The 24,674-nt window shown below is 39.8% G+C and overlaps 1 protein-coding gene across 3 annotated transcripts in view; it reads left to right on the top strand.

Moving 5' to 3' along the window:
* Positions 1-23,890, top strand: part of na (sodium leak channel non-selective protein na) — a 34,260-nt gene extending 10,370 nt beyond the window's left edge. For all 3 annotated transcript variants that reach the window (XM_034971414.2, XM_069501179.1, XM_069501183.1), the window contains exons 6-35: positions 123-231; positions 1,129-1,328; positions 2,208-2,368; positions 3,417-3,584; positions 4,437-4,628; positions 5,683-5,820; positions 6,216-6,422; positions 6,707-6,969; positions 8,025-8,150; positions 9,222-9,410; positions 9,578-9,757; positions 10,344-10,464; positions 10,835-10,966; positions 11,455-11,622; positions 12,266-12,333; positions 12,663-12,803; positions 13,137-13,257; positions 13,823-13,956; positions 14,517-14,682; positions 15,367-15,561; positions 16,237-16,454; positions 17,776-17,999; positions 19,104-19,240; positions 19,752-19,888; positions 20,744-20,903; positions 21,693-21,794; positions 22,140-22,203; positions 22,575-22,665; positions 23,278-23,357; positions 23,563-23,890. In XM_034971414.2, the coding sequence (XP_034827305.1) occupies positions 123-231; positions 1,129-1,328; positions 2,208-2,368; positions 3,417-3,584; positions 4,437-4,628; positions 5,683-5,820; positions 6,216-6,422; positions 6,707-6,969; positions 8,025-8,150; positions 9,222-9,410; positions 9,578-9,757; positions 10,344-10,464; positions 10,835-10,966; positions 11,455-11,622; positions 12,266-12,333; positions 12,663-12,803; positions 13,137-13,257; positions 13,823-13,956; positions 14,517-14,682; positions 15,367-15,561; positions 16,237-16,454; positions 17,776-17,999; positions 19,104-19,240; positions 19,752-19,888; positions 20,744-20,903; positions 21,693-21,794; positions 22,140-22,203; positions 22,575-22,665; positions 23,278-23,357; positions 23,563-23,705 (4,535 nt within the window). In that variant the 3' untranslated portion in view covers positions 23,706-23,890. The remainder of the gene's footprint in view (positions 1-122; positions 232-1,128; positions 1,329-2,207; positions 2,369-3,416; positions 3,585-4,436; positions 4,629-5,682; positions 5,821-6,215; positions 6,423-6,706; positions 6,970-8,024; positions 8,151-9,221; positions 9,411-9,577; positions 9,758-10,343; positions 10,465-10,834; positions 10,967-11,454; positions 11,623-12,265; positions 12,334-12,662; positions 12,804-13,136; positions 13,258-13,822; positions 13,957-14,516; positions 14,683-15,366; positions 15,562-16,236; positions 16,455-17,775; positions 18,000-19,103; positions 19,241-19,751; positions 19,889-20,743; positions 20,904-21,692; positions 21,795-22,139; positions 22,204-22,574; positions 22,666-23,277; positions 23,358-23,562) is intronic.
* The last annotated feature ends 784 nt before the right edge of the window (positions 23,891-24,674 follow it).

The raw sequence follows: 24,674 nt of genomic DNA, 5'->3' as shown, positions 1-24,674 counted from the left end.
TGTTTCTTATTTTTGACCGACTTAAAAAAAGGAGGTGGTTCTAAAAACATTGTGTCTGATATGGGCCAAAACTATCAGTTTGGACTTTTGAATATAATAATATTGTTTTATTTTATTTACAGCAACAAGTTTATTTACTGTTTATCAAGCATCATCTCAGGAAGGTTGGGTGTTCATAATGTACAGAGCTATTGATTCATTGCCGGCCTGGAGATCTGCTCTTTATTTCAGGTAATTTCAAATTGATTTTTCAACTAAAATAATATATTTTAGATGAAAAGTCCATTAAGTAAGTATAAAAGTCTATTAAGCATGTCAAGCCAAATATTCTTCAAAATACTGTATACTCATTTTATTAGACTCAATTGTACAATTCCTGAACCTTTAGTACAAGGTTAAAGAGTGATTTATTATAAATGTAGATAACGGGTACATACGACTTAAATTGATGATCTTGATTTATCGATATTTCGACCCAGTTGCAAGGGTCGTAGGCACGACGGGACGCGAGTCGTGGTATGTACCTACCCGATACATTTCTTCTTCTTCTTCTTCACTCTGGGCTGGTTTCCGCACTTAAACGTTTCCGTCTGTTGTGCGTGCATCGCCCCTCCCCGCCGAAGTCTTCACTCCAGCCATCCAAGCTCGCTCCAGAAGCCAAATAGACCGCCCAGGTTGCCGAGGGCTTACCCGATCGATACATTATAATATGTCTTTAAACCACGAAATAAGCCTAAAAACGTGGTTTATACAGAAATGGCTAGTAATAGGACTTATAGGCATTAGATACATCATACACACAGGAGTAAGGAGATACTCCGACACATCAAACATTTGTAGAGATGATGCCTGCGGATTCGCCCGCGTGGATTTAGGATTTTTAAAAATAGGTGGGAACTCTGATTTATGTTTTAAAAAGTATAACATCTCCGTCCCCGGGATGCAAGCTATCTTTGTTCCTCGTCAAAATTTGTAAAACGGATGGTTAGTCTTGATAAGCTACCAGACAGGTAGACAGACATACTTTCGCATGGAAAATATTAGTATTCAAAATTGCCCGCGACATGTCTTTGCGCCACTTTTATATTAACTGTGTCTAAAGCACTATTATTATAACATTGTTTCCAGTACAATGATTTTCTTTCTGGCCTGGCTTGTGAAAAATGTGTTCATAGCAGTTATCACTGAAACATTCAATGAAATAAGAGTGCAATTCCAACAAATGTGGGGTGTTAGGAATCCAATAATGAAAAGCCGAACGACACAGTTTTTTACCGGTGACGACAATGGGTGGAAACTAGTGACTATTGATGAAAACAAACATTCGGGTGAGTATCAATAAACTGGAGATTCATTATTTCGTTTTACATATATTTCGATATTAAAACGTCACACTAAAATGGACCTAAATAAAAATTTAATTTATTGTACACTAACTAGATGATGCCCGCGACTTCGTCCTCGTGGATTTAGGTTTTTAAAAAAAATCCGCGGGAATTCTTTGATTTCTGGGATAAAATGTAGCCTATGTCCTTCCCCGGGAAGCAAGCTGTCTCTGTGCCAAATTTCGTTAAAATCGGTTGAACGGATGGGCCGTGAAAAGCTAGCAGACAGACAGACAGACACACTTTCGCATTTATAATAATATTAGTATCGATTCTGGAGGTACAACCTATTTTTATTTAGGTATATAAGTTTCAAGACGCGGCGCTCACTGGTGGCACACGGCAAGGAATTTTTCATGTAATGAATATATTATTATACCATAATAATAACATGACTTTTAAGTTGAAATTTCAGTGATAATGATCTTACAAGTACAAAAACAATGCCGCGGCAAGCTTAGGCATGATGTGTCAGCTACCTTCGGAACGGTTCGGTATCCCTCGGGACGCTTCGGCATTCTTCGGGATGTCAATGCAAGTCATCATTAGCTTGGTCAGACGCCTTGGCAGTCTAAGGGTGTCGCTCCTGGCCTAAGGATACCGCAGCATAGTTACCATCCACCGTCAGTGTACGCTTTACGTGTATAGGAATGCCGAAGAATCCGCCGCAATGCCGTGCCACCAGTGGGCACCCGGGCCTTAAAAACAATGAGCTTAAGTTGTTACCAAAAGAGATGCTGCGCCTCGTTTTCACTCGCCTCCATAGATATAACTTAGAATGACATGGAAACAAATTAAATTCTTTATCAATGTTTATTTCAGGAAGTGCACCCAATATTTTTCATAAAACGTTGCGCTCAGCATACTTCCGACTTATTGTTATGGGGGTGGTTTTGGCAAACGGAATAATAACAGCCACTATGAATTTCAAACATGACGACAACCCGAGGGAGTTCTTTTATGAGAAATACTATTATATAGAGGTAATAAACGTAAACGACATCAAAAAAGTCACTGGGAGCCCTAGTGGAAGTCAACTGCTAGACATATATCTCTTGTAGGACCAAGAGATAATGTCTAGCCGTGGACGTCTATCGGTTGATAATGATGATGAGTAAACGTCAAATTTATTCAACTGAAAAAAAAAGAATTTCACCCGCACCACCTGGGTGCCTGGTTGCCTGGTGTACTCGAAGTACACCTATTGTGCCAGATCTTTTTCTCTTCCTTACTCCTCCTTTCCCACTGGATTTCAACATGGCGTTATTCAAGGGGTTAGCGCTTCCTCTGGTGCTTCAAATGTTCATGGGCGGCGGTAATTACTTAAGGTGACGCAGTACGCTCGACCGAACCTATTTGCTTTTCACTTGACATTGTATGAGAAAGGTGAGAGGCACGATGATTTTCACCGAAATCAAGGGTTTAGGAAAAGTATTTTTGAGAAAAAACTACTGAATTTATGTTTGCAAAGTAAAGTTATTTCAACTAATGAATAAATAAACTATGTCTAATGATAATTTTTTTAGAATTTTCATATCCCTAATCTTATTTATTTACGCCCAAAGTTGTCATAAATTTAGTGTAAAAAAGGAATCTTGAGGCTCTTAACTTTTAAATCAATTTTTTTTTCAATGTTTTATATATCAATGAACCTAGATAAAGACGAGATAAATCGATATAATTCTTAGTTTTGTGCGTACAATATCGAATATTGTTGTATTTTCCCTCCTACGTTTGTATGAAGAAAGCAGTGAAGTGAGTCCCCTTAACATCAGGTAGCCCGCCTGCTCGTTTACTTGCAAAATAAAAATTATAATCATAAAATAATCGAGCACCTTAGACACAAGACCCTACCGGGCCCTAAGACCATATACCTATACAAAAATTTAAACTGGTCATATTATTCTAGGAGCGATCCTACGCTGAATTAGTTTGCTGGACTAGATTGTTAGTAGAAAAATATGAACCTGCTATATAAACATTTTTCCAGGTATGTAAATATATTAATTTAAGCTACATGGTTTCTTTCAGATCGCATTTACAATTTTTTTGGATTTGGAAGCTGTAATTAAATTATGGTGTCTGGGATGGAAGGGATATTTCAAACATTCCGTTCATAAGTTTGAGTTGCTTCTGGCCATTGGTACTACCATCCATATAATCCCACAACTTTATATGTCTGGATTTACTTACTTTCAGGTAAAAACTTCGATCATTGAAGAAGAAGAAGAAGACATGCCATCTATGTCGTGAAAAAATGTACTTTTCGAGATTTTACCTACAGATTTTTTTTTGTTTCTAGCAGAACCAAAAAGAACTAGCAAAATTACTTATTCTTTTAAACTATTTCAAACCTTAAACACCTGTGTTTATATTTTTACAACTTTCATCTAACTCCATCTTAAAATTCGGATTATGAAGCACTTTGTGCACAAATTTTTCACAAATACTTTTTGACGACCGAGAGCATAATATCTTGTACCTACTTCAATGATCAAAGGATAAATAATAATGCCTTAAATAATATATCAGAAAGTATGTTTCTTGCCTAATACCTACTTAAAGAATGATTTATGCTTGCCCGGGTCGAGCACGAGCCTTGTACGAGTTTTCCGAGCCCCGTGCGTACTTCACGTTCATATTACACCGAGTGTAATATGAACGTGCACGGCCGAGCCACGTTCGAGACACGGACGTATCACGGACATGGCACGGTGAAGCATAAATTAAATTGCTCCATATAAAATGTTTGTGATGTTTTGAATCCGAGCCTTGTCCATGCCTCGGCTCGTGCCCGCCACGTTTTGGCATAACTCATCCCTTATAGTTGCCAAATGAATATGCAGTAGCTCGATTGCGGTAGGCAGCTTCAATGTCTCGATCGCAATCACCTTTGGTTGGTTGACGATCGCTTACTATTGGCTACAACGCATTGTTGCAACAAGAATACCATAAATTCAGCCAATCACAACAATTGGGATTGTAATAATAATTGATGCAGATTTTTCGGAATCGACCTGCACATCAAATTAATTTAGACACTGTTAACAGGTTCTACGTGTTGTGCGCCTTATTAAAGCATCACCTTTGTTGGAAGGATTTGTATACAAAATCTTTGGACCAGGGAAAAAATTGGGCAGCCTCATTATATTTACAATGTGCTTACTTATAATAAGTTCTTCTATATCGATGCAAATGTTTTGCTTTCTGTGTGAATTTACGAAGTTTGAGACATTTCCTGAGGTAACTATTAATATCTATCAATTTCTAGTAGATTAATGTACAGTTAAAAATGTAAACACAATGTGAAAGCAGAGCGGCGCGACGGTAACTTGTTTAGCGGAACTCCTAGAAATTGGAAAAAATTAAGGAACTGCATGTAAGCTTCTACAATGCATCCTAGTTACGCCGCGCACTGGTTTAACGGGACAATTATTAAGCTTAGTACGACAGAATGTTCATTGATTTCGAGTATCAAAATACTATATTGTCAAAGTGAAATGATAGTCAGAGCTCCGCTGCTCGATTGCGATTGAATGAAAGCTACAATGTCACGATCGCAATGACCTCTGATGGGTTGACGCTCACTCACTATTGACTACAATACATTGTTGCAACAAGAATAGTACTAATTCAGCCAATCACAACAATTGAGATTGTAATTATGATTCATGCAAGTTTTACAAAATCGACCTACCGGTTCGTCCATACATCTATCTATCTACAGACAGTGTCCCAGCGAATCATTGCTATATAATAATCGTTATTACTGAATTTGCGACTTTGAAACATGGACTTTAGGACGTTTTTAATCTGTTCTGTGTTTCACTTTATAGTGTTTCGAAACTCGAAATCTATAACGTTGTTCATACCATTGTGTAATATTCATACCAGCACTAAAAGCGCAGAATACTAAATAGTATTCTAGGATCGGAACTACGGGTGTATCACTCCACAAAAACGTTTAAATAAATAGTGACTCTTGTTACGACACAAGTGCAATTCAGCTCGTACAGCGATTGGCCAAAAAAATTTGGGAATAACCACCTCTCTTTCTATTGCGTAAACTCTAGTTTTTCTCTATCTTTCTCTTTCTCATAGGAAAAAAGAGTCGCGAGTGCCGTTAAAGAGGCGCGCCGTTGTAGGTATATTTCTTGGGTTAAGTGACCAAGTGAGCCCGGCTAAGTCTATGTACAGTTGTCTGAGTGATACTCCCCGACTTATTGACATCACACTAAACTGTTTTTGTTTCAGCCTTTAGTTTGAAAGGTCAGCTAATTACGTCTAAAATTTTCAGGCCTTCATGTCTATGTTCCAAATATTGACTCAGGAAGCGTGGGTGGAGGTGATGGACGAAACCATGGTGCGGACGAGCCAAACTTTGACACCCCTAGTTGCGATCTACTTCATACTATATCATCTGTTTGTTACACTGGTAATGTTGACAATTAATTTAAAGATAGTTTAATAAATTTTAGCAAAAAACAATACAAATGTTAAAAAGACTCCACTATCAATTGGTTACATTTGATGATAGAGACTTTTTAACATCAAATATCACTACCTAACTAACCTACTAACCTAACCGTTCAACCGATTTTGATGAAATTTGGTACAGAGTTATAGCTTACATTCCGGGGACGGACATACTCGTAAGCCGGCCATATTGATACCAGAAAATTAAAGAGTTTCCACGGGTTTTTTAGAAAGCTAAATCCACGTGGACGAAGTCGCGGGCATCATCTAGTATGGAATAATATCGCCAAAAAATAGCTTGCTTTTATGTATTGAAGTCCGGCAAAATGTAATTACTACTTGCTCATATTTCAGATCGTGTTGTCACTCTTCGTAGCAGTGATTTTGGATAATTTGGAATTGGATGAAGACATAAAAAAGCTGAAGCAGCTAAGGTACAGACAACAGAGTGCAGAAATAAAGGAGAGCTTGCCCTTTCGATTGAGAATATTCGAGAAGTTTCCTGACAGCCCCCAAATGACGAAATTGCATAAAGTTCCTGGAGATTTTAATTTGCCTAAGGTAAAGAATACTCTTTTACTCTTTTACGACACTGACGCGGCAGCGGTGCAGTGCAAACTTTTAGAGTGAAGCTATATGATGCCTTACGTTGGCAGTGCGGCGTCATCCTACATAGAAACCGCAGTGCTCGTGCGGCATCCAATACTCAAATCCACAGCGGTGCGGTGCCGTAACGCACCGGAAACGCATCGTGTGGCCTCAGTCTTATTTGTTTAAACTAACTTCCGGTCCGGTACCGATGCGGCTCCAGTTCCATGTACAGAAAGGCTAAATTTACGTGTCAGGTTCGCGAGTCGTTCATGCGGCAGTTCGTGTGCGAAGTGGACGGGGACGAGGAGGTGGGCGCCGTAGGGGTGACGGGCACGGTGGGCGTGGCCGCGCGCTCGCAGCCGGGCGACCTGTCGCGGCGCGCCTTCGAGTACATCGGCGTGGATAAGATCGCCTTCCCCTACCGCAAGCGCTGCCTCGTCAAGACTCTCACCGTGGCACCGCCGTCGCAGCGGCCCAGCTCTGCGCTGCGGAGACACGTGGTCGCTTCCATTATCAAGTAATTAATGGTCACTTCACATTGGCACAGAATCAAATTGAATTTCTAAAAAACTACATAGCATATTGAGTGAATAGTTAGAGGTTGTGTGCAACAGAATTAATTAGCTATATTGGAATTATAAAAATACTGGAGAATAAGTTTAGCATTTCATTAAAATTAATTTATTTTATTTTTATTTTTTTCAGGAATCGCCTTAGATTTGGTTTTAAAGGTATTATTTGCTGTATTTATTTTTAGTTTACATTATGTTTATTTCGTTATTTATTTGTTTCTGTTGTTCTTTTATATCTTTTTTTTAAAGTACCAGGATATTTTAATGAATTTTCTTATACTAGTAGCTTATACATACTGACACTTATCTTACTGCTTGAGAGCAGTTTCACATTAATCGGTATAGACAAATAATACTAAAGAAATTCTTAACCATTAGAGAAGTTCAGTGGGTTTAGTATGAGATAGAACATTGATAGAATTGAGGCATCGAAACATTTCAGTAAAATAGATCGCAATTGTATTTTAGAGCTTTCGTCCTTACATCTACAGCCAGCATTCCAGGCAGAAACATTCTGAAATTCAAATCGGTGGTACTGAATTCTTAGGTACTTTAAATCCAAGACCTTTATTTAGGTCCAGTTTACTCTGACGTTATTATGTTTCGACACGCGAATTCTATCAACATTGGTGAAATTTAAAATCTCATAATAAGCTTATTGAACTTGGTTGTTAGAAGTATTAAAGTCATCATAATCTACCCATCGCCGGCTCACTGCAAACCACGGGTCTCCTCTTAGTATGAGAAAGGTTTGCTATGGTCTACCACGCTGGCCAAGTGCGGATTTGCAGACTTCACACACCTTTGAGAACATTATGGTGAGCTCTCAGGCATGCAGGTTTGCTCACGATTTTTGCTTCGATCACCTTTACCGTTAAAGCGAGTAATATTTAATTTCTTAAAACGCACATAACTCCGACCTCCCGAATAGGAGGCGGACGTCCTAACCACTAGGCTATCACGGCTCTATCAGTATTAAAGTAGTAAAATGTAATGGCAGCGACTCAAACAACCACCGGCGCCTGGTGCTCGGGGACTCGGCCATGCTGGCGACGGGCGGCAAGGCGGGGCTCAAGCCGCAGGGCACCGTGTCCAGCGCCAAGCAGCTGCGAGTCGATCAGAAAAAGTAAGACCCTCACCCTTTACCCTGACCACACCATCCAACCCAACCCAGTCTGTTGTGGACGGACAGACAACTTTCGGTCCAAGTGCGGTTTACTATTTATTTCGTTGCACTATTTTTAGATCGTCATCATGATCAACCCCATTACTGAGCACGGGTCTCCTCTCAGAATGAGAAGGGTTTAGGCCATAGTCTACCAGTAGCCCAGTGTGGATTGGCAGACTTCATACACCTTTGGAACATTATGGAGATCTCTCAGGCGTGCCGGTTTCATCACGATGATTTGTAGATTTTCCTTCGCCGTTAAATCAAGTGATATTTAATTGCTTAAAACCCGGATTGAACCCCAACCTCCCGAAAAGAAGGCCGACGTCCTAAAGACCTAAACAGTAGGCTATCAGCGCTCTCCCCCGCCCCACGGCTATACCAGTAAAAACCCACGTCCGTTGTGGACAGACAACGTCTAAGTGCGGTTTAATATTAAATTACTTACTATTTTTAGACAGGTATGTATAATTATTCTAAGGGCGTTTATGCATGAGTCACCGCATGACACGATAAAATGCGAAAATGCGGTGACGACTCCGGACGCCATCTATTTTTTGGGTCGTTTACTCATTCAACGATACCGCAAGTTTTTGGTTATATATATAGTCGATGCCGCTATATCAACAGTTTTTTTGCGGTGATGAATGATGATATATCGGCTCTATGAAACTAGTAGAAACTTACTGACGGCGCACCACACGACTCACGACAACACTTCTTATCTTTCTATATTCTTAGAAGTGGTTAAATCCAATGTTTTTGCATGTTCATAAGTAAAGCAGGAACGCAAGAAGTTGCCGGTGACTAAATTCGGGACACATAATGAGTGTGCGAATGTGTAGACAACAAGCCGTAACTGCCGTATAGTTGCAGAATCGTCACTCGTGTAAATATGTACGAACATCACGTGTGTTATGTATCGTGGCCGCAAATTGTGCCGTGCGGTGGCTCGTGCATAAACGCCCTAAAGGAATGCAGTTTGTGAAAAATATGGAATAACCCAGCAGTTTGTATTCACACATATAGATTCGGCTCGAGATCCATTCGTCGCTCGGTTCGCAGTGGCTCGATCAAGCTGAAGCAGACGTACGAGCACCTACTTGAAAATGGCGACATCGGCGCCGCGTCGCGCGTCGTGCCGTCGTCGCGCGCGCGTCCGCCATACCTCGACATCCGCCTGCTGCAGGCCAAGCGCCAGCAGGCGGAGATGCGCAGGTACTACACATAGTGTGCCTTGTTATTCGTTTGTAGTTTTTCTTTTTTAACGACTTAAAAAAAGAGGAGGTTCTCAATTCGTCGGAATCTTTTTTATTTATGGAAAATTTTCACTTGTGACTGCTGCCATTTACCTTTACCAGTTTTTTTAAAATTATTCAATCCAGAAACCAACGGGAGGAAGACTTGCGAGAAAATCATCCGTTATTCGACACACCGCTTCTCATAGTCCCGAGGGAATCACGCTTTCGAAAAATATGTCGCGCTATCGTGGACGCAAGATATGATGCGCGTTTGAGGGATCCTGTCACTGGAAACGAGAGAAAAGTACATTATAAAAGTTTCCAGTAAGTTAATCACAAATCATAAATTTCCCGGAAACCCCCTTTGTCGCCAAATTAAGTTATAGTGCGCGCAAAATTAGTGCAATCTGGAGCTGCAACATGGCAATTTGCACAAGCCAAATTGATGAAAATGAAAAATATTTATTTGACAAAACAGTTTTGTCAATTTTAACATTGTCTGATGGTACCCACACTAGGTAGTCTGGGTAAGGTAAGGACCAAACGCAAATGCACATGCCAGGCTGAAATCTATTTTTGTACAAAGTGCGTTCATAATATGCATCGATTTAATCAGATTGGACTACTTGTATTGGACGTACTATAAGATCAGTTTAATCGATTGTGCCGTGAAAATTTAGCAAATAGACGTACAGAGTACAGACACACTTCATATTTATAATAAACTAGCGACCCGCCCAGGCTTTGCACGGCTTATTGCAATTTTCGCAGGATCTCTAATTTTTTGAAATAAAATACAGTTCATGTCACTCAGGAATAATGTAGCTTTCTACTGGTGAAAGAATTTTCAAAATCCGTTCAGAAGTTCCAGTTCATTGTATATATTTTATTATGTTGATATTGTTTGCAGCAATTTCCTAGGGCTCGTCACCTACTTAGACTGGGTTATGATTATGGTCACCACGTTGTCGTGCCTATCAATGATGTTCGAAACACCCACATACAGAGTTATGGAAAATTTTGTTCTACAGGTAAGTTCTAAAAACTTCATCATAATTACTGTTTGTGTTCGTATTCTATGCGTTCGCGCACCGATCATCCGATTGAGTTGAAACTTTGAACAGTTGTTGTTGAATGTTTTTGATAGTATCATCAACAAACAAAAGGTGGTGCGCTATTAATTTAAACAAATTATATTTATTAAACAATAGTCGGCGACAGGTCGAGATGGCAATTGGGGTGGGGACGCCCCGCACACCCGCACAGCCCCAGCGCTAACCCGGTGCGGGATGATGATGATGATCCTATAAGGGTCCTTTTTAACGTTTTGACGCGCTAAAATTGAAAGAGGTGCACAACGCATGCACCAGGGCATTTTAAAATTTTTACTATTTCTTTCAGATAGCGGAATATGGATTTGTAGTTTTCATGAGTCTTGAATTGGCACTGAAGATATTAGCTGATGGGTTATTCTTTACGCCTAAAGCATACCTTAAAGACGCTGCTGCTGTTTTGGATGTTTTTATTTACATCGTAAGTAATCTTCTCTCTTCTAAATATATAAAAGGGAAAGGTGACTGACTGATTGACTGACTGACTGACTGACTGACTGACTGACTGACTGACTGACTGACTGACTGATCTTTCAACGCACAGCTCAAACTACTGGACGGATCGGGCTGAAATTTGGCATGCAGATAGCTATTATGATGTAGACATTCGCTAAGAACGGATTTTAAAACATACAACCCCTAAGGAGGTAATATAGAGGTTTGAAATTTGTGAAGTCCACGCGCACGAAGTCGCGAGCATAAACTATTTATACTATAATTTGATACGCTATAACAGTAAATATTTGATTAATGGGGTTTGCGCCTCGCATCATAGTTAGCACCCTGTTAGCACTGTGTTAACGTCTCGTACTGTTGTTTGGTGACCTATACCATCGCTATGTTATAAGCTATTGTTCCTACTTGTATAATGGCAACAGCAACAGCAGTTAGCATTATAATGTGGCGCAGGTGTCGCTCACGTTCCTGTGCTGGATGCCAGTGCGGGTGCCGCCCGGCTCGGCGGCGCAGATGCTCATGATCCTGCGCTGCGTGCGGCCGCTGCGCATCTTCACGCTCGTGCCGCACATGCGCAAGGTGGTGTACGAGCTCTGCCGCGGCTTCAAGGAGATACTGCTGGTGCGTACTGCTACTTCTGAGAACGGCTTTCTCTCTGCTTCAGAGCGACAGATCAGCGAGTTACATGTCATCCATACTAATATTATAAATGCGAAAGTGTGTCCGTCTGTGTGTCTGCTAGCCTTTCACGGGTCATCCGTTTAACCAATTTTGACAAAATTTGGTTCAGAGATAGCATGCATCCCGGGGAAGGACATAGACTTCTTTTTATCCCGAAAAACAAAACCTAAATCCACGCGGACGAAGTCGCTGGCATCAGCTAGTATCATATAAATTCTTGCGAGCCATTGAAGTTTCCCCGTGATATTCTTGTAAAATGTGTGGAAATTTTGAAATATTAGTTGTAAAAGCTTCAGTTTTCTAGTTGCTGTATACAAACCTGTGTCCAGGATTTTTATAATCAACATTAGAATAGAATAGAATATAAGAATATAAAATAGTTTTTACGGCCATTAATAGAAAGCGCAGCCATGGAATTAGTTAATTAGAAAAAAATAATTAAGGTTTATTGAGCAGGAGATTATCAGTGTAATTTTCTCTTCTTCATAATTAAATTTAGCTTTGCATAGAGGTACATCAAAAAAAATTGACGGTATCTACAAATATATTATACGACTATCAACAATAAACATTTCTTTCTCAGGTATCGACGCTTTTGATTTTGCTGATGTTTGTATTCGCTAGCTATGGTGTTCAGTTATATGGGGGAAGGTAAGAATTTTGTTATCTGTTACCTTTTTACAACCTTCTGTTAAACCAATTTAGCGAATAGCTTGCATCCCGGAGACAGGCATAGACTACTTTTATGCCGGAAAATCGAAGAGTGCCCACGCGATTTTTAAATGCTATCCGTTTAACCGGTTGTAACGAAATTTGGTATCACAATATAGCTTGCATCTTGGAGACAGACTACTACCCGCAAAATCAACGAGTTCCTATGGGATTTTCTTAAATGACTCCGTTTTCGAGTGGACGAAGTTGCGAGCAACATCTAGTATTACGATTTTGAGGATCCCACTTTGAAGGTTCGTTTGTTCTAGATTGGCCCGATGCAACGATCCAACGATCACGCGCCGCGAGGACTGCGTGGGCGTGTTCATGCGGCGCGTGTTCGTCACCAAGATGAAGCTGCGGCCCGGCCCCAACGAGACCTTCCCCTCCATGCTCGTGCCCCGCGTCTGGTACGTCATCATCACAGCCACAAGCTGCCGAACTCATATAATACTCATAGTCGTTATAGTTATGACAGCTACTTCTCCCTTCTCTATACCTTTCTGTTACCTACAATCTCTCCTATTGGCTGACACTCCTTGTACTGGCGGATAACGATCTAAATCCATCGATCGCAAGTTTTGCAATATAACCCATGGTTGATCCACTTGACTTTTTTACCTGTTTCAATCCCTAACACTCGTTCAAATCGGACAATTTTTTTTTAATTTTTGTAGATATAGGTAAAATCCGCATACCACAATTAGATAATCGTCAATAATATGAAATTCGGCAATTTTCAGGGCCAACCCAAAACGCTTCAACTTCGATAACATCGGCGACGCACTTTTGACCCTGTTCGAAGTGCTTTCATTCAAGGGTTGGTTGGATGTTCGCGACGTGTTAATAAAAGCTTTGGGGCCCGTAAGTATTGAATTTATGGTTTGAAATATTTGATAACAATCGCTCCATTGGTAGTCAATTATTTTCTTTATACTGATATTATAAATGCGAAAGTGTGTCTGTCTGTCTGTCTGTCTGCTAGCTTTTCACGGCCCATCCGTTCAACGGATTTTGACGAAATTTGGAACAGGGATAGCTTGCATCCCGGGGAAGGACATAGGCTACTTTTTATCCCGAAAAAGCAAAAGAGTTCCCACGGGATTTTTAAAAACCCGCAATCATCTAGTTTATTATAAAATGCTTATAAAATATTATAAATTAAAGAGTTCGTGTTTGTTCGGGCTAATTTCAGAAACTATTGTACGGACTTCCTATTTTCATACGGTTTTCACCAATAGAAAGACAAATAGAATTAAATATGAATGAATATAATATATGAACATTTTGCAAAGATAAGCTGAATAATATGAATCTGTATTGGGTTGGAAGATATCGTCTCATCTGAGAGCTTCCGTGGCGTGCATTGCGGAAGTGCTACCAATCGAAGCCGGGGCACTAGGATAAAATATAATTAACTTTTTTTCAGGTGCACGCTATATACATACACGTATACATATTCTTGGGTTGTATGATTGGACTGACGTTATTCGTCGGCGTGGTCATTGCTAACTATTCTGAAAATAAGGGAACTGCTTTGCTGACTGTCGATCAGAGACGATGGTAAGGGTTGAGACATTTATTTAAAATCCATTCTACAGACTGATTTAAAAACCTAAAATTTACATAAGTTTTCCTGAATTGGGTTGAAACATTGAAATTTTCTAATAAAATACCATATTAGTCTGTGGACGTTCACTATTGGACATATTAAAATATTCGTTATGTTTTCGCTGATCTCTTTTTAGATAGGAATTTAATTATTGTGAGGCCACGGGGACGATGGCATTATTTTTTAATTAGGTAGGTACTATAAAAAATCCGCTTTGTTAGAATTCAGTAATATGTATACAGTTTAAATAAATTATATTGGGTTTCCTTAAAGATCCATAAGAAATGCAATAAATAATTGGCCAAAATATTGTATGTATGTGTATACATGACGTGCGTCTAAGCGTACGTCTTTGTTAAATAAAAATAAAAATAAATCGATTTCTTAATGTTTTAATAACCTATTTTGTAAACCTTTTCTGTATTTGCCTTTAAAAATTGTATGGTAATTAAAAGTAGCTATGCATATTTTGTACTTGACATGTATAACTAAAAATATTGATATTTTGTAGGTGTGACTTAAAGAAAAGATTGAAAATCGCTCAGCCATTACACCTACCTCCTCGACCCGACGGCAGGAAAGTGCGTGCGTTCGCCTATGACGTCACACAGAACTTGTCATTCAAAAGAGTCATCGCCATCGTTGTACTAATTAACAGCGGCTTGTTGGCAGTGACGGTATGCGCCTGTTACGTACTTGACTTATAAATTATAATTTTAACATATAAATCCCGCAAAATGCTAATGCGCGTGGCCGCCATTTTAGTGAGGTCAGCACTAGATTGAAGTTTCGAGCTATTGGTATATTTTTATTTTGGCTGACGTCAAAATGACGTCATTTCGATGTTAATGAGACATGGTTCCAGCGCAATTTGCGGGACTTATAACGACATCCACAACTTATATTTTTAAGCAAAATAAATATTTGTATCAGAATTCATGACATCAAACTAAGAGTTTTTCAGACCTTCATCTACTCTCTTTGGTCGTATTGTAGTCAAAACATGGTTTTAAAGAGTTTCGAGAATGATGCTTTTTTGAATTTAAAATCATAAAATGATAATTACTACATTCAAATGGTTATTTGTTGAATAGATCGTACCGAATACAATAGCTTTTATTTGCACACTGTATTATAGAACCATTTACACGATTAAAACTGTGTACGTTTTTTTTGCTGTATAAACAATGTGCATGGTTCTATCTAGTCAATTTATGCAACACGTACGTATCCAATAAGATTTATCCTGCATAAATGCTGTGTGAACGGAGGCTCAAAGTAAAAGAACATGTAAGCCTCCTAAAATAACCGCGCCGAACGATGCCCAAAGTCTGCAAAGGTCTGGTTTTGTTTGAAACCAGTGGTCCCGCCACTCGTCGAACACCGCGCGGCTGGCGCTGACGTCGGCGCTGCTGACGCTGGTGTTCGTGGTGGAGGTGCTGCTGAAGACCATCGCCTTCACCCCGCGCGGCTACTGGCAGAGCCGCCGCAACCGCTACGACCTGCTCGTCACCGTCGCCGGCTGCATCTGGATATTCATGCACTTCACTCTCAAGGTAAGGTGGGCGAGGCATACTATTCGAAGAACCGATAGACGTTGGGGTCTCAAGGTGCTAGAATAGCAAATCCCCCAGTAGATGGACATACAGCATCAAACGAGGTGCAGAAAGCCGCTGGATCCAAGCGGCGCAAAACCATGGTGTGGAAATCCTGACCAGAGATCTATTTCCAGCTGTGGACAGTGTCGTTCTTGACGACGACGACTTTCAAGGTACACAGGCTTTGTAATAAATTATCTCTGATTGAGGTAACAAGGTTCAAGGTACAATTTCAAACTGTTTTGCATAGAAATTTCCTAGGGCAGTGCCGTCTATTTGAGAATTTATATTTTCTTAATTGGGTACCACCCTATCGGCAAATACACCAAGCAATATTTTGCCGTTGTATTTTGCACAATGCCGCGATAAAACTACCATACCCCTCCCAGGCTAGCCCGCTTCCATCTTAGACTACATTGGCAAGTAAATCCAACCGAATTGAAATGTATCTCAAATAAAAAGTAATAATCTTTCATTTGAGATACCTAGTACTTTATTTCGTACTATAGCAAGAACCAAAGTCGCGAGATGCTCTCCATTATACTCAAGTTGTCTCCTTCCCAAAACTCAAATATGTTAGTCAAATCTTCGGCAGTAGTTTACAACTTGAGTTTTGTAATAATATGGTTTCAGAACGATCTATCCTACTTCGTCGGGTTTATGGTTGTGATACTGCGGTTCTTCACGATCACGGGCAAGCACACCACGCTGAAGATGTTGATGCTGACAGTGGGCGTGAGCGTGTGCAAGAGCTTCTTCATCATATTCGGCATGTTCCTGCTGGTGTTCTTTTACGCACTGGCTGGCACTATTGTGTTTGGAAACGTCAAATATGGGGAAGGAATCGGAAGGTTATTTACTTTATTTTGATATTTTTAATATTATTTCGTTAATTTGTAGTTTTTAGGGTTCCGTAGTAAACAAGGAACCCTTATAGTTTCGCCATGCCCGTCCGTTTGTCCGTCCGTCCGTCCTCGGTTAATCTCAGAGACTATTAGTGCTAGAAATCTGTAATTTGGCATGGGTATAAATATTAATCCTGCCGACAAAGTGGTGAAATAAAATTGTGATAAATATTTTTTTGTAGGGTAGCTCCCCTACATGTAAAGTGGGGATGAATTTTTTTTCTCGTCTATCCAATAGTGTGGGGTATAGATGAATAAGTCTTTTAAAAATACTGTGGGTGTGGGAACATCATTTTTCGATTTCTAGATTCGTTTGTAAAATATAATGGATTAAAGTGGTAATTTTTATTAGAGTCAATGTGGCTAATTCCTTTGTACACAATCTCTAAACTAAACTTGCGTTGACACATTGGCCCCGTGTCATATCAGGAAGACAGCATCAAGACCGGGAGCCGCAGCAGAAACAGCTGAAAACGGCAAGCGACGCAAGTATGCCTCTCTTATAGAGAGTTACATTTTTGTGCCGTTTGCCGTGGAGACCCTGGGGCCATGGAGTCTTAGTGCTAAAAATTTTTTACGAGACATTTCACCGCGATTAATAGCCTCAACTGGTGACAGAAGGGCTGGCTCATTTTTTGCGCAGCGGATCAGCCTGGCTGTCCAGCGCGGAAATGCAGCCAGTATTCTTGGCACCATTCCACGCGGTCATGATTTATATAGTAATTAGATAAGGCTAGCCTTAAGTTTTATTGTATTAAAAAAAAAAAAAAAAACTAAACTAAAATATCACGTCTAAATCTATTGCTATCCCTTTCATAATGTTGCTTGCGGAAAAGGAAAGCACTAGATTTAGACCTGTTAATTTAGTTTAGTTTAGAGATTGTGTACTAGAGAATCGGCCCCATTATATCAATATATATGCTCTCTGACTGTTCACACTGCCGGCGACGACTCGCTATACTAGTTTTGTCGATGAGCGACAAGCTTTCAAAAATAAATTCGTTCAGCGATATTCGTTCACACACGTTTGAACACGTGTAACGCGCGCGCAGGTATGCGCAGGACCGCGGGCGAATGGCGCGAGTAATCGCTCGTCGTACTTGCAACACTCGCTTATAGCCCGGCGACAAAACTATCGAAACTTCACACTCGCTTCCCGCTGATTCTCTCGTTCTTCGACAACTCGTTTAAGTTTCTAATTCTACTCGTTTCTCGTTCATCGTCGGCGGTCGGACCATTGCCTTATTAAATGATTTCCAAATTTTAGGCGTGCGAACTTCAACTCGCCGATCCACAGCGTAGCAATGTTGTTCCGCATAGTGACAGGGGAGGACTGGAACAAGATCATGCACGACTGCATGGTGGCGCCGCCCTACTGCACGCCCGCCGACAACTACTGGGAGACCGACTGCGGGAACTTCACCGCCTCGCTCGCGTACTTCTGCACCTTCTACGTCATCATCACTTACATCGTGCTCAACTTGCTCGTGGGTACGTCTTACTAAGTGAACTTGGTCCGCATACTGGGAGACTGGAACAATATCATGCACGACTGTATACTCTTGTTCCAGTCTATTATATCAACATGCGAAGAAGAATGTATTACATATATTGAGAAACATTTATTGAAGCAAAGTTTCTTTTCGCACTGTCCATCCGTCCGTCCATCTGTCAAGTCTGTTAAGAAAACATATCAGGGTACTTCCCGTTGACCTAGAATCATGTTTGGCAGGTAGGGAGATCTTATAGCCCAAGTAAAGGAATAAATCCGAAAACTGTTAATTTGTTGTTATATCACAAAAATAAGTTAAAATGTGTTTGTTCATGAACAAATAATTAGTATTTTTCAAAATATTAAGATAACTATAACAACTGGGATATCATATGAAAGGGCTTTACATTTAATATTATTATAACGCCTTACTAATGGCTACCTACAATCAGCAAATAAATGATTTGTATTTGTATTTACATTCTAAAACCGATTTTTATTTATTTTTATGCATAATAGTATTTATCTTGCAAAATGTTGAAAAAAACACCCGAGTGCGGAACCCTCGCTGCGCGCGTCTGACTCGCACTTGGCTGTTTTTTCCCCATAAAAGTACACGGCTGACATAAAATATAGGCAATTAATGTTGACGTCTGCTGAACGTATGAATATTCATATTTTCTCATGCCAGTTTTTGCCGCTATGCGATTAAGTGTTAGGTAAAAAGTGCTTTATTTGACTGTGTCTGCACATTGTAAGCGAAAGTATGACTGAAGAACCAATCGAGCAGTGCTACAGACATCCCCGCCGTCGTGCCTCACTTCATACTACCTAATAGACCATCAATCACCTGGCAAATAAATCACCCACTGCGTAGGTTCTACAGCTCTATGTCGACCTAATAAAGTACCTACTAACTAGGCTAGCATAAAACGCAGGTGACTTTACATGACGTTGTATAAACATTGCATGCAACAGTCAGTCCAATCCGCTTGAAACTACTTCCAGAAGATGCGTAGCTTAGCTGTTGGACTTCCTCCGACGCCTGAATTTTATTTAAAATTTTGCTCTGTCTTACCAAGTTAAACCAAATTTTTTTTCAGCTATAATCATGGAAAATTTCTCGTTATTCTACTCAAATGAAGAAGATGCTTTGTTGTCGTACGCTGATATAAGGAATTTCCAAAACACTTGGAACATAGTCGATGTACATCAAAAAGGAGTGATACCAGTACGAAAGGTGACACCCGCATATAAATCGAACAGAATATTAACTTACAGTGATTCTATATTTTTGAGTTTATATTTTATACATTATCTCAGCCAGTTGCGAAGTTGAAGTGGCGATTTGCAGAGCACATAGACCAAAAAACCGATACACGTTGGGGATTCAAGGTGTTATGCCGAGATCTATACAGTGTAAGTACTTTGACTTTACTCAGACTTAAGTTTCGGTTAAAACGAGACAGATTTATGCCAGCGGTATAAGAACTCTTTCTCGTTTTAACAGTGTTTTAAGTCTGAGCAAAGTCAAAGTGCGCTCTATAGATCTTAACCTCAGAATGGCGAACTAGCACCAGAGAGCGCAGAGTTGGAAGAGTCCCCATTAAGTGAACAGACAACATCAGACGAGTCCAGGGAGTCGCAGGATGGCGGTGGCGCAAGCCGTGGCATGTGGAAGTCCCTTTAAGAGACCTGTTTCCAGCTGTGAACGCTATCGGTTAACGATGATGATGACGATATATTTTTAGGTGAAGTTCATATTGCGTTTGCTGAAAGGCCGCTTGGAGTGCGACACGCACAAGGAACGGCTCCTTTTCAAATACATGTGCTATGAACTGGAGAGACTACACAATGGCGAAGACGTGACGTTCCATGATGTTATCAAGTAAGTGAAACTAGGACAGGTACAAGTTGTATAATAATAGCCTCAATAGCTCAACCGGTAAAGGAGTGGACTGAAAACCGAAAGGTCGACGGTTCAAACCCCGCCCGTTGCACTATTGTCGTACCTACTCCTAGCACAAGCCTGACGCTTAGTTGGAGAGGAAAGGGGAATATTTGTCATTTAACATGACTAATATTCTTTATTAAAAAAAAAAAAAAAAAATTTAACAAAAACCAGTCAAGTGCGAGTCAGACTCGCGCACGAAAAATTCTGGACCGTCGTATAAGAAATAATACTTTTTCATTTTTTAGGGTTCCGTGCCTCAAAAGAAAAAAAGGAACCCTTATAGGATCACTTCGTTGCTGTCTGTCTGTCTGTCTGATCTGTCCGCCCGTCTGCACGTCGTGTCTGCCAAAAAAACCTATAGGGTAATTCCCGTTGACCTAGAATCATGAAATTCGGTAGGTCGGTAGGTCTTATAGCACAAGTAAAGGAATAAATCCGAAAACCGTGAATTTTTTACAAATTACAAAGAAAAAAATTGAAATGTATTCACAAATTTCAAAGTGAGATAACTATACCAAGTGGGGTATCATATGACCTGTACATTCTTAAACAGATTTCTATTTATTTTTATGCATAATAGTTTTTGATATGTCGTACAAAATGTCAAAAAAAATACCCAAGTACGGAACTTTTGGTGCGCGAGTCTGACTCGCACTTGGCCGGTTTTTTTTTCTCTGGACAGAAGGAACTCTAAAAATTGTGTGTGTTCTCACTATTCCTATATGTCAAAATGGCCTTCGTATCGTGCCGCAGTTTTAAGACCAATGGCCTTACGCACATTGTTTTTAGTATGCTTTCGTACCGGACGGTCGATATCCGGAAGTCGTTGCAAATGGAGGAGTTGCTCGCGCGCGAGGAGTTCGAGTTCCTGATAGAAGAGGAGGTGGCCAAGCAGACCATACGCACGTGGCTCGAGGGCTGCCTCAAGAAGATACGCGCTAACAGCAGTGTGAGTGTAGCTTTTATAATTCACTTCACGTTATCAACATTTCGCACATAGAAAGCAAAACTGACACTATCAAAAAAAAACTGGCTAAGTGCGAATCAAACTTGCACACCGAGGGTTCCGTACTACAGAAGAAGTAAAACGGCAAGAATCACTTTTGTTAACGAACCGCAAAACTAACTTTGTTTGCAGAGGTTTATTATTATCTAATAATTTAAAAAAAACTATGATATGACGACACCACAGATGGATAGACAGACAGATAACGAAGTGATCCTATAAGGGTTCCTTTTTTCCTTTTGAGGTACGAAACCCTAATTATGATGTTTAAGTCATTATCGTGATCAGAATGAGAAGGGTCATAGTCCGCCACGCTGGCTAAGTGAGGCTTAGCAGACTTCACACACCTTTGAGAACATTATGGAGAACCCTCAAGCATGCAAGTTTCCTCACTATTTTGTTTTCAATGTGCGATTTATTTTTTGCAAAACAGTAGTTTGCTGAGTTGCTCAGATTTCGAGACTATGCCAAGTTAGTCTCTAAAGTGCCCCCCCGTAAACGGTCTAACATGTTTGTCAAATATTACGTGTTTGTCAAATTATTTGAACGTCTGCGGTCGTGTTTGATGCGTTTGTCAAACAAACTACATGTTTGGCAAATTTGATTGACGGCGTGTTTGACAAACATGTTTGACCGTTTACGGGACACTTAAATTTTTTAAGCTCAGTTGTACATTTCATAGGTCAGTCAGGTTACCCTATTATATGTGTAAAAGATTTCTGAATGTTACAGAAACAACAAACAAGTCTTATAGCAGGTCTAAGAAAGACAAACGAACAACCCGTAGACTTCAACAGCGACAAGGAAAAGGAGAAGCAAGAAACCGAGGCTCAGGTACTTTTGATTACGTAATCAGTCAGTCAGTCACCTTTTCCTTTTATAAATTTTATAAAAGGAAAAGGTGACTGACTGACTGACTGACTGACTGATGATCTATCAACGCACAGCTCAAACTACTCGGATACGGACGGATCGGGCTAAAATTTGGCATGCCGATAGCTATTATGACGTAGACATCTGCAAAGAAAGGATTTTTGAAAATACAGCCCCTAAGGGAGTAAAATAGGGGTTTGAAATTTGTGTAGTCCACGCACACGAATTCGCAGGAACAAGATAGTATCGCATAAATCTAATATAACTGTACAGGACGTGACCCAACTTACATTTTGATTGTTACAGCAAGCGTCAGCTAACACGGGTCGTACGGAAATCACTGAATCTACATCACAGCCCATTATGTCAAGTAAGTTCAATAAATAATAATTAAATGATACCCGCGATGATTTAGATTCGAAAATCTCGAAAAATCCTTGATTTTCCGCGACAAAATGTAGCCTATGTCACACTCTCTATGTCAATAGGCATAGGTCGAGATCTATGCAAAAATCACATGATCCGTTGCTCCGTTGCGGCTTGAAACGCGAACACACACACAAACACACTTTCGCAATTTTTTAGATTTTGATCACTAAAATTGGAAGATGTGGACCCAAAGATCGTCTTATTTCTATACCTATTTATCGTATTCTAAGAGATATTTTTTGTTAAAGATAAATAAAAACCGTGAAGATTTACTGCTACTTCATAAGATACAAAAAAACATCAATTTTACAGTTGTAACATCGTCGTTGGACACGCAACCAAAGCGCTCTTCCGGTAAGAGCCAGTTTAAAAGAGCTGGACTACCTTCAGTTACTATACCGAGGTAAAGATTTTATATTTGGATTTCTTTCTCTGAAACCGTTAGTCAAAGTCAAATCATTTATGATTTATGTACCAATGAACACTTTTTGATTGTGAATTTGTAAGATAATGATGTAATGGTGATAAACTCCAGCTGAGTTTATTGTATTATTTTTATTTTCACCATTTCACACAATCTCTTAAACTTATTAGAACTATCAAAGCTGTTAAGCAACTTATTCCCAAGCTTTCTTATCATTTAAATAATCCTTTAGGTACATTGTGATAGGATTTTTCAATGAGTTTACGTTTATTGTGTATATTACATGTTACGGTATATTCATACTAGATTTATTCGCAATTTATATTTAACTAGCTGATGCCCGCGACTTCGTACGCGTGAATTTAGGTTTTTAAGAATCCTGTGGGAACTCTTCAATTTTCCGATGTAAAAAAGTTCTTTTTTCCAAACCAAACCAAATTTCGTCAAAATCGGTTGAACAGTTGAGCCGTGAAAAGCTAGTAGACAGACAGACACACTTTCACATTTATAATATTAGTATTAAAGTATGGATTATTTGAAACTGCTGTAAAGAATGAACGAATATACTAACATCTGCTTTTAATATTACAGGCCCGAGAGCCCAGTCAAGAAATATTTACAGCCAACATTAAGTGACCCACATCCGGCTCTCAATAAAAAAACAACCACACGTAAGTTTATTTATTTTATAATAATTTGCTACTCTAAAATTTTCAAGATTTAGTATGGAACCCTCGGTGCGCGAGTCTGACTCGCAATTGACCGGTTTTTTACGCATTATATTTTTATTGCCCTACAATTAATCAATACTTATAATATAATAAATATATTGAAATGTGTTTTGGGGCGAGGTTTATATTTAGGTGTGTTGTATAGCGGCGGGCGCGAGTGCGGGCAGCGGTGCGGCGAAGAGCAACAGCCGCACGCCCGCGCCGCACAACAGCGCGTGCGCGCCGCACGCCGCGCTCAGCGACGTGCACTCGTGGTGGGACGCGCGCCTCGTCGAGCACGTGCACTAGCCCGCCGAAGTGTGTTCATTTTTATTATACAAATTCCAATCCAAGACAAGTAGAATAATAATATTATATATCGATATGGATCGTTATGTTATAGCCAAACTATATGTGTCAATGTATTTTAAGTTATTTTGTTGTCGTAAATATTTAAACCTTTGTTGTGCAAAAAATACAATTGATGATACCTATTTATGTACTAATTATTTAACCAGAAACATTTTCCTACGTCAAAATCGGTCTCAATGTGTACAATGCATAAATATTAAGCATCAGGGCTGAGGAGTCGGGTCCTCGAATTCAAAACTTGGTAGGTACCTACCTCAAATACAATTTTTTACCGACAGCTTCTAAATCCCTTTTGGTGGTCAGGTCCCGTACAGCATCAGGATTGAGGAGTTGAAATCCATATTTTTTGTGGGACAATGTCGCAACGTTTCTCTATCGATTTAAAAAAAATATTACGCAAATCGGTTCAGAAATCTCGGAGATTTCTGTGTGTATAGGTAGGCAAACACAACTCCTCCTTTTGTGAAAGTCGGTTAAAAGTAGCCTGTGTTACTCCTAACATCCTCTACTTGTCTGTGAAAGTCCCATCAAAATAGGTTCAGCCGTTCTGGAGATTAGCCCGTTCAAACAGACAGACAGACAAAAATATTAAAAACGTATGATTTAGTTATGGTACAACAGTTCAAAATACCCATATGAGCCTAATATGAGGTACATTAGCGAAACCAATAATAATTAATCTATGATGAGGTAGTTATTTCACACACACTTAGTATAGATTAGGGTTCAGTACCTCAAAAGGAAATAGGATCACTTTGTTGTCTGTCTGCCTGTCCGTGTCTATCAAGAAAACCTATAGGGTACTTCCCGTTGACCTAGAATCATGAAATTTGGTAGGTAGATACTAGATAGGTCACGAAAACCGTGAATTTGTGGTTACATCACAAAAAAAATTAAAACGTGTTA

Source organism: Maniola hyperantus, chromosome 1 (assembly GCF_902806685.2).
Source record: "Maniola hyperantus chromosome 1, iAphHyp1.2, whole genome shotgun sequence".
Lineage (NCBI taxonomy): Eukaryota > Metazoa > Arthropoda > Insecta > Lepidoptera > Nymphalidae > Maniola > Maniola hyperantus.
The sequence above is the reverse complement of the archived record's forward strand: the minus strand, read 5'-3'. Positions and strand labels throughout refer to the sequence as shown.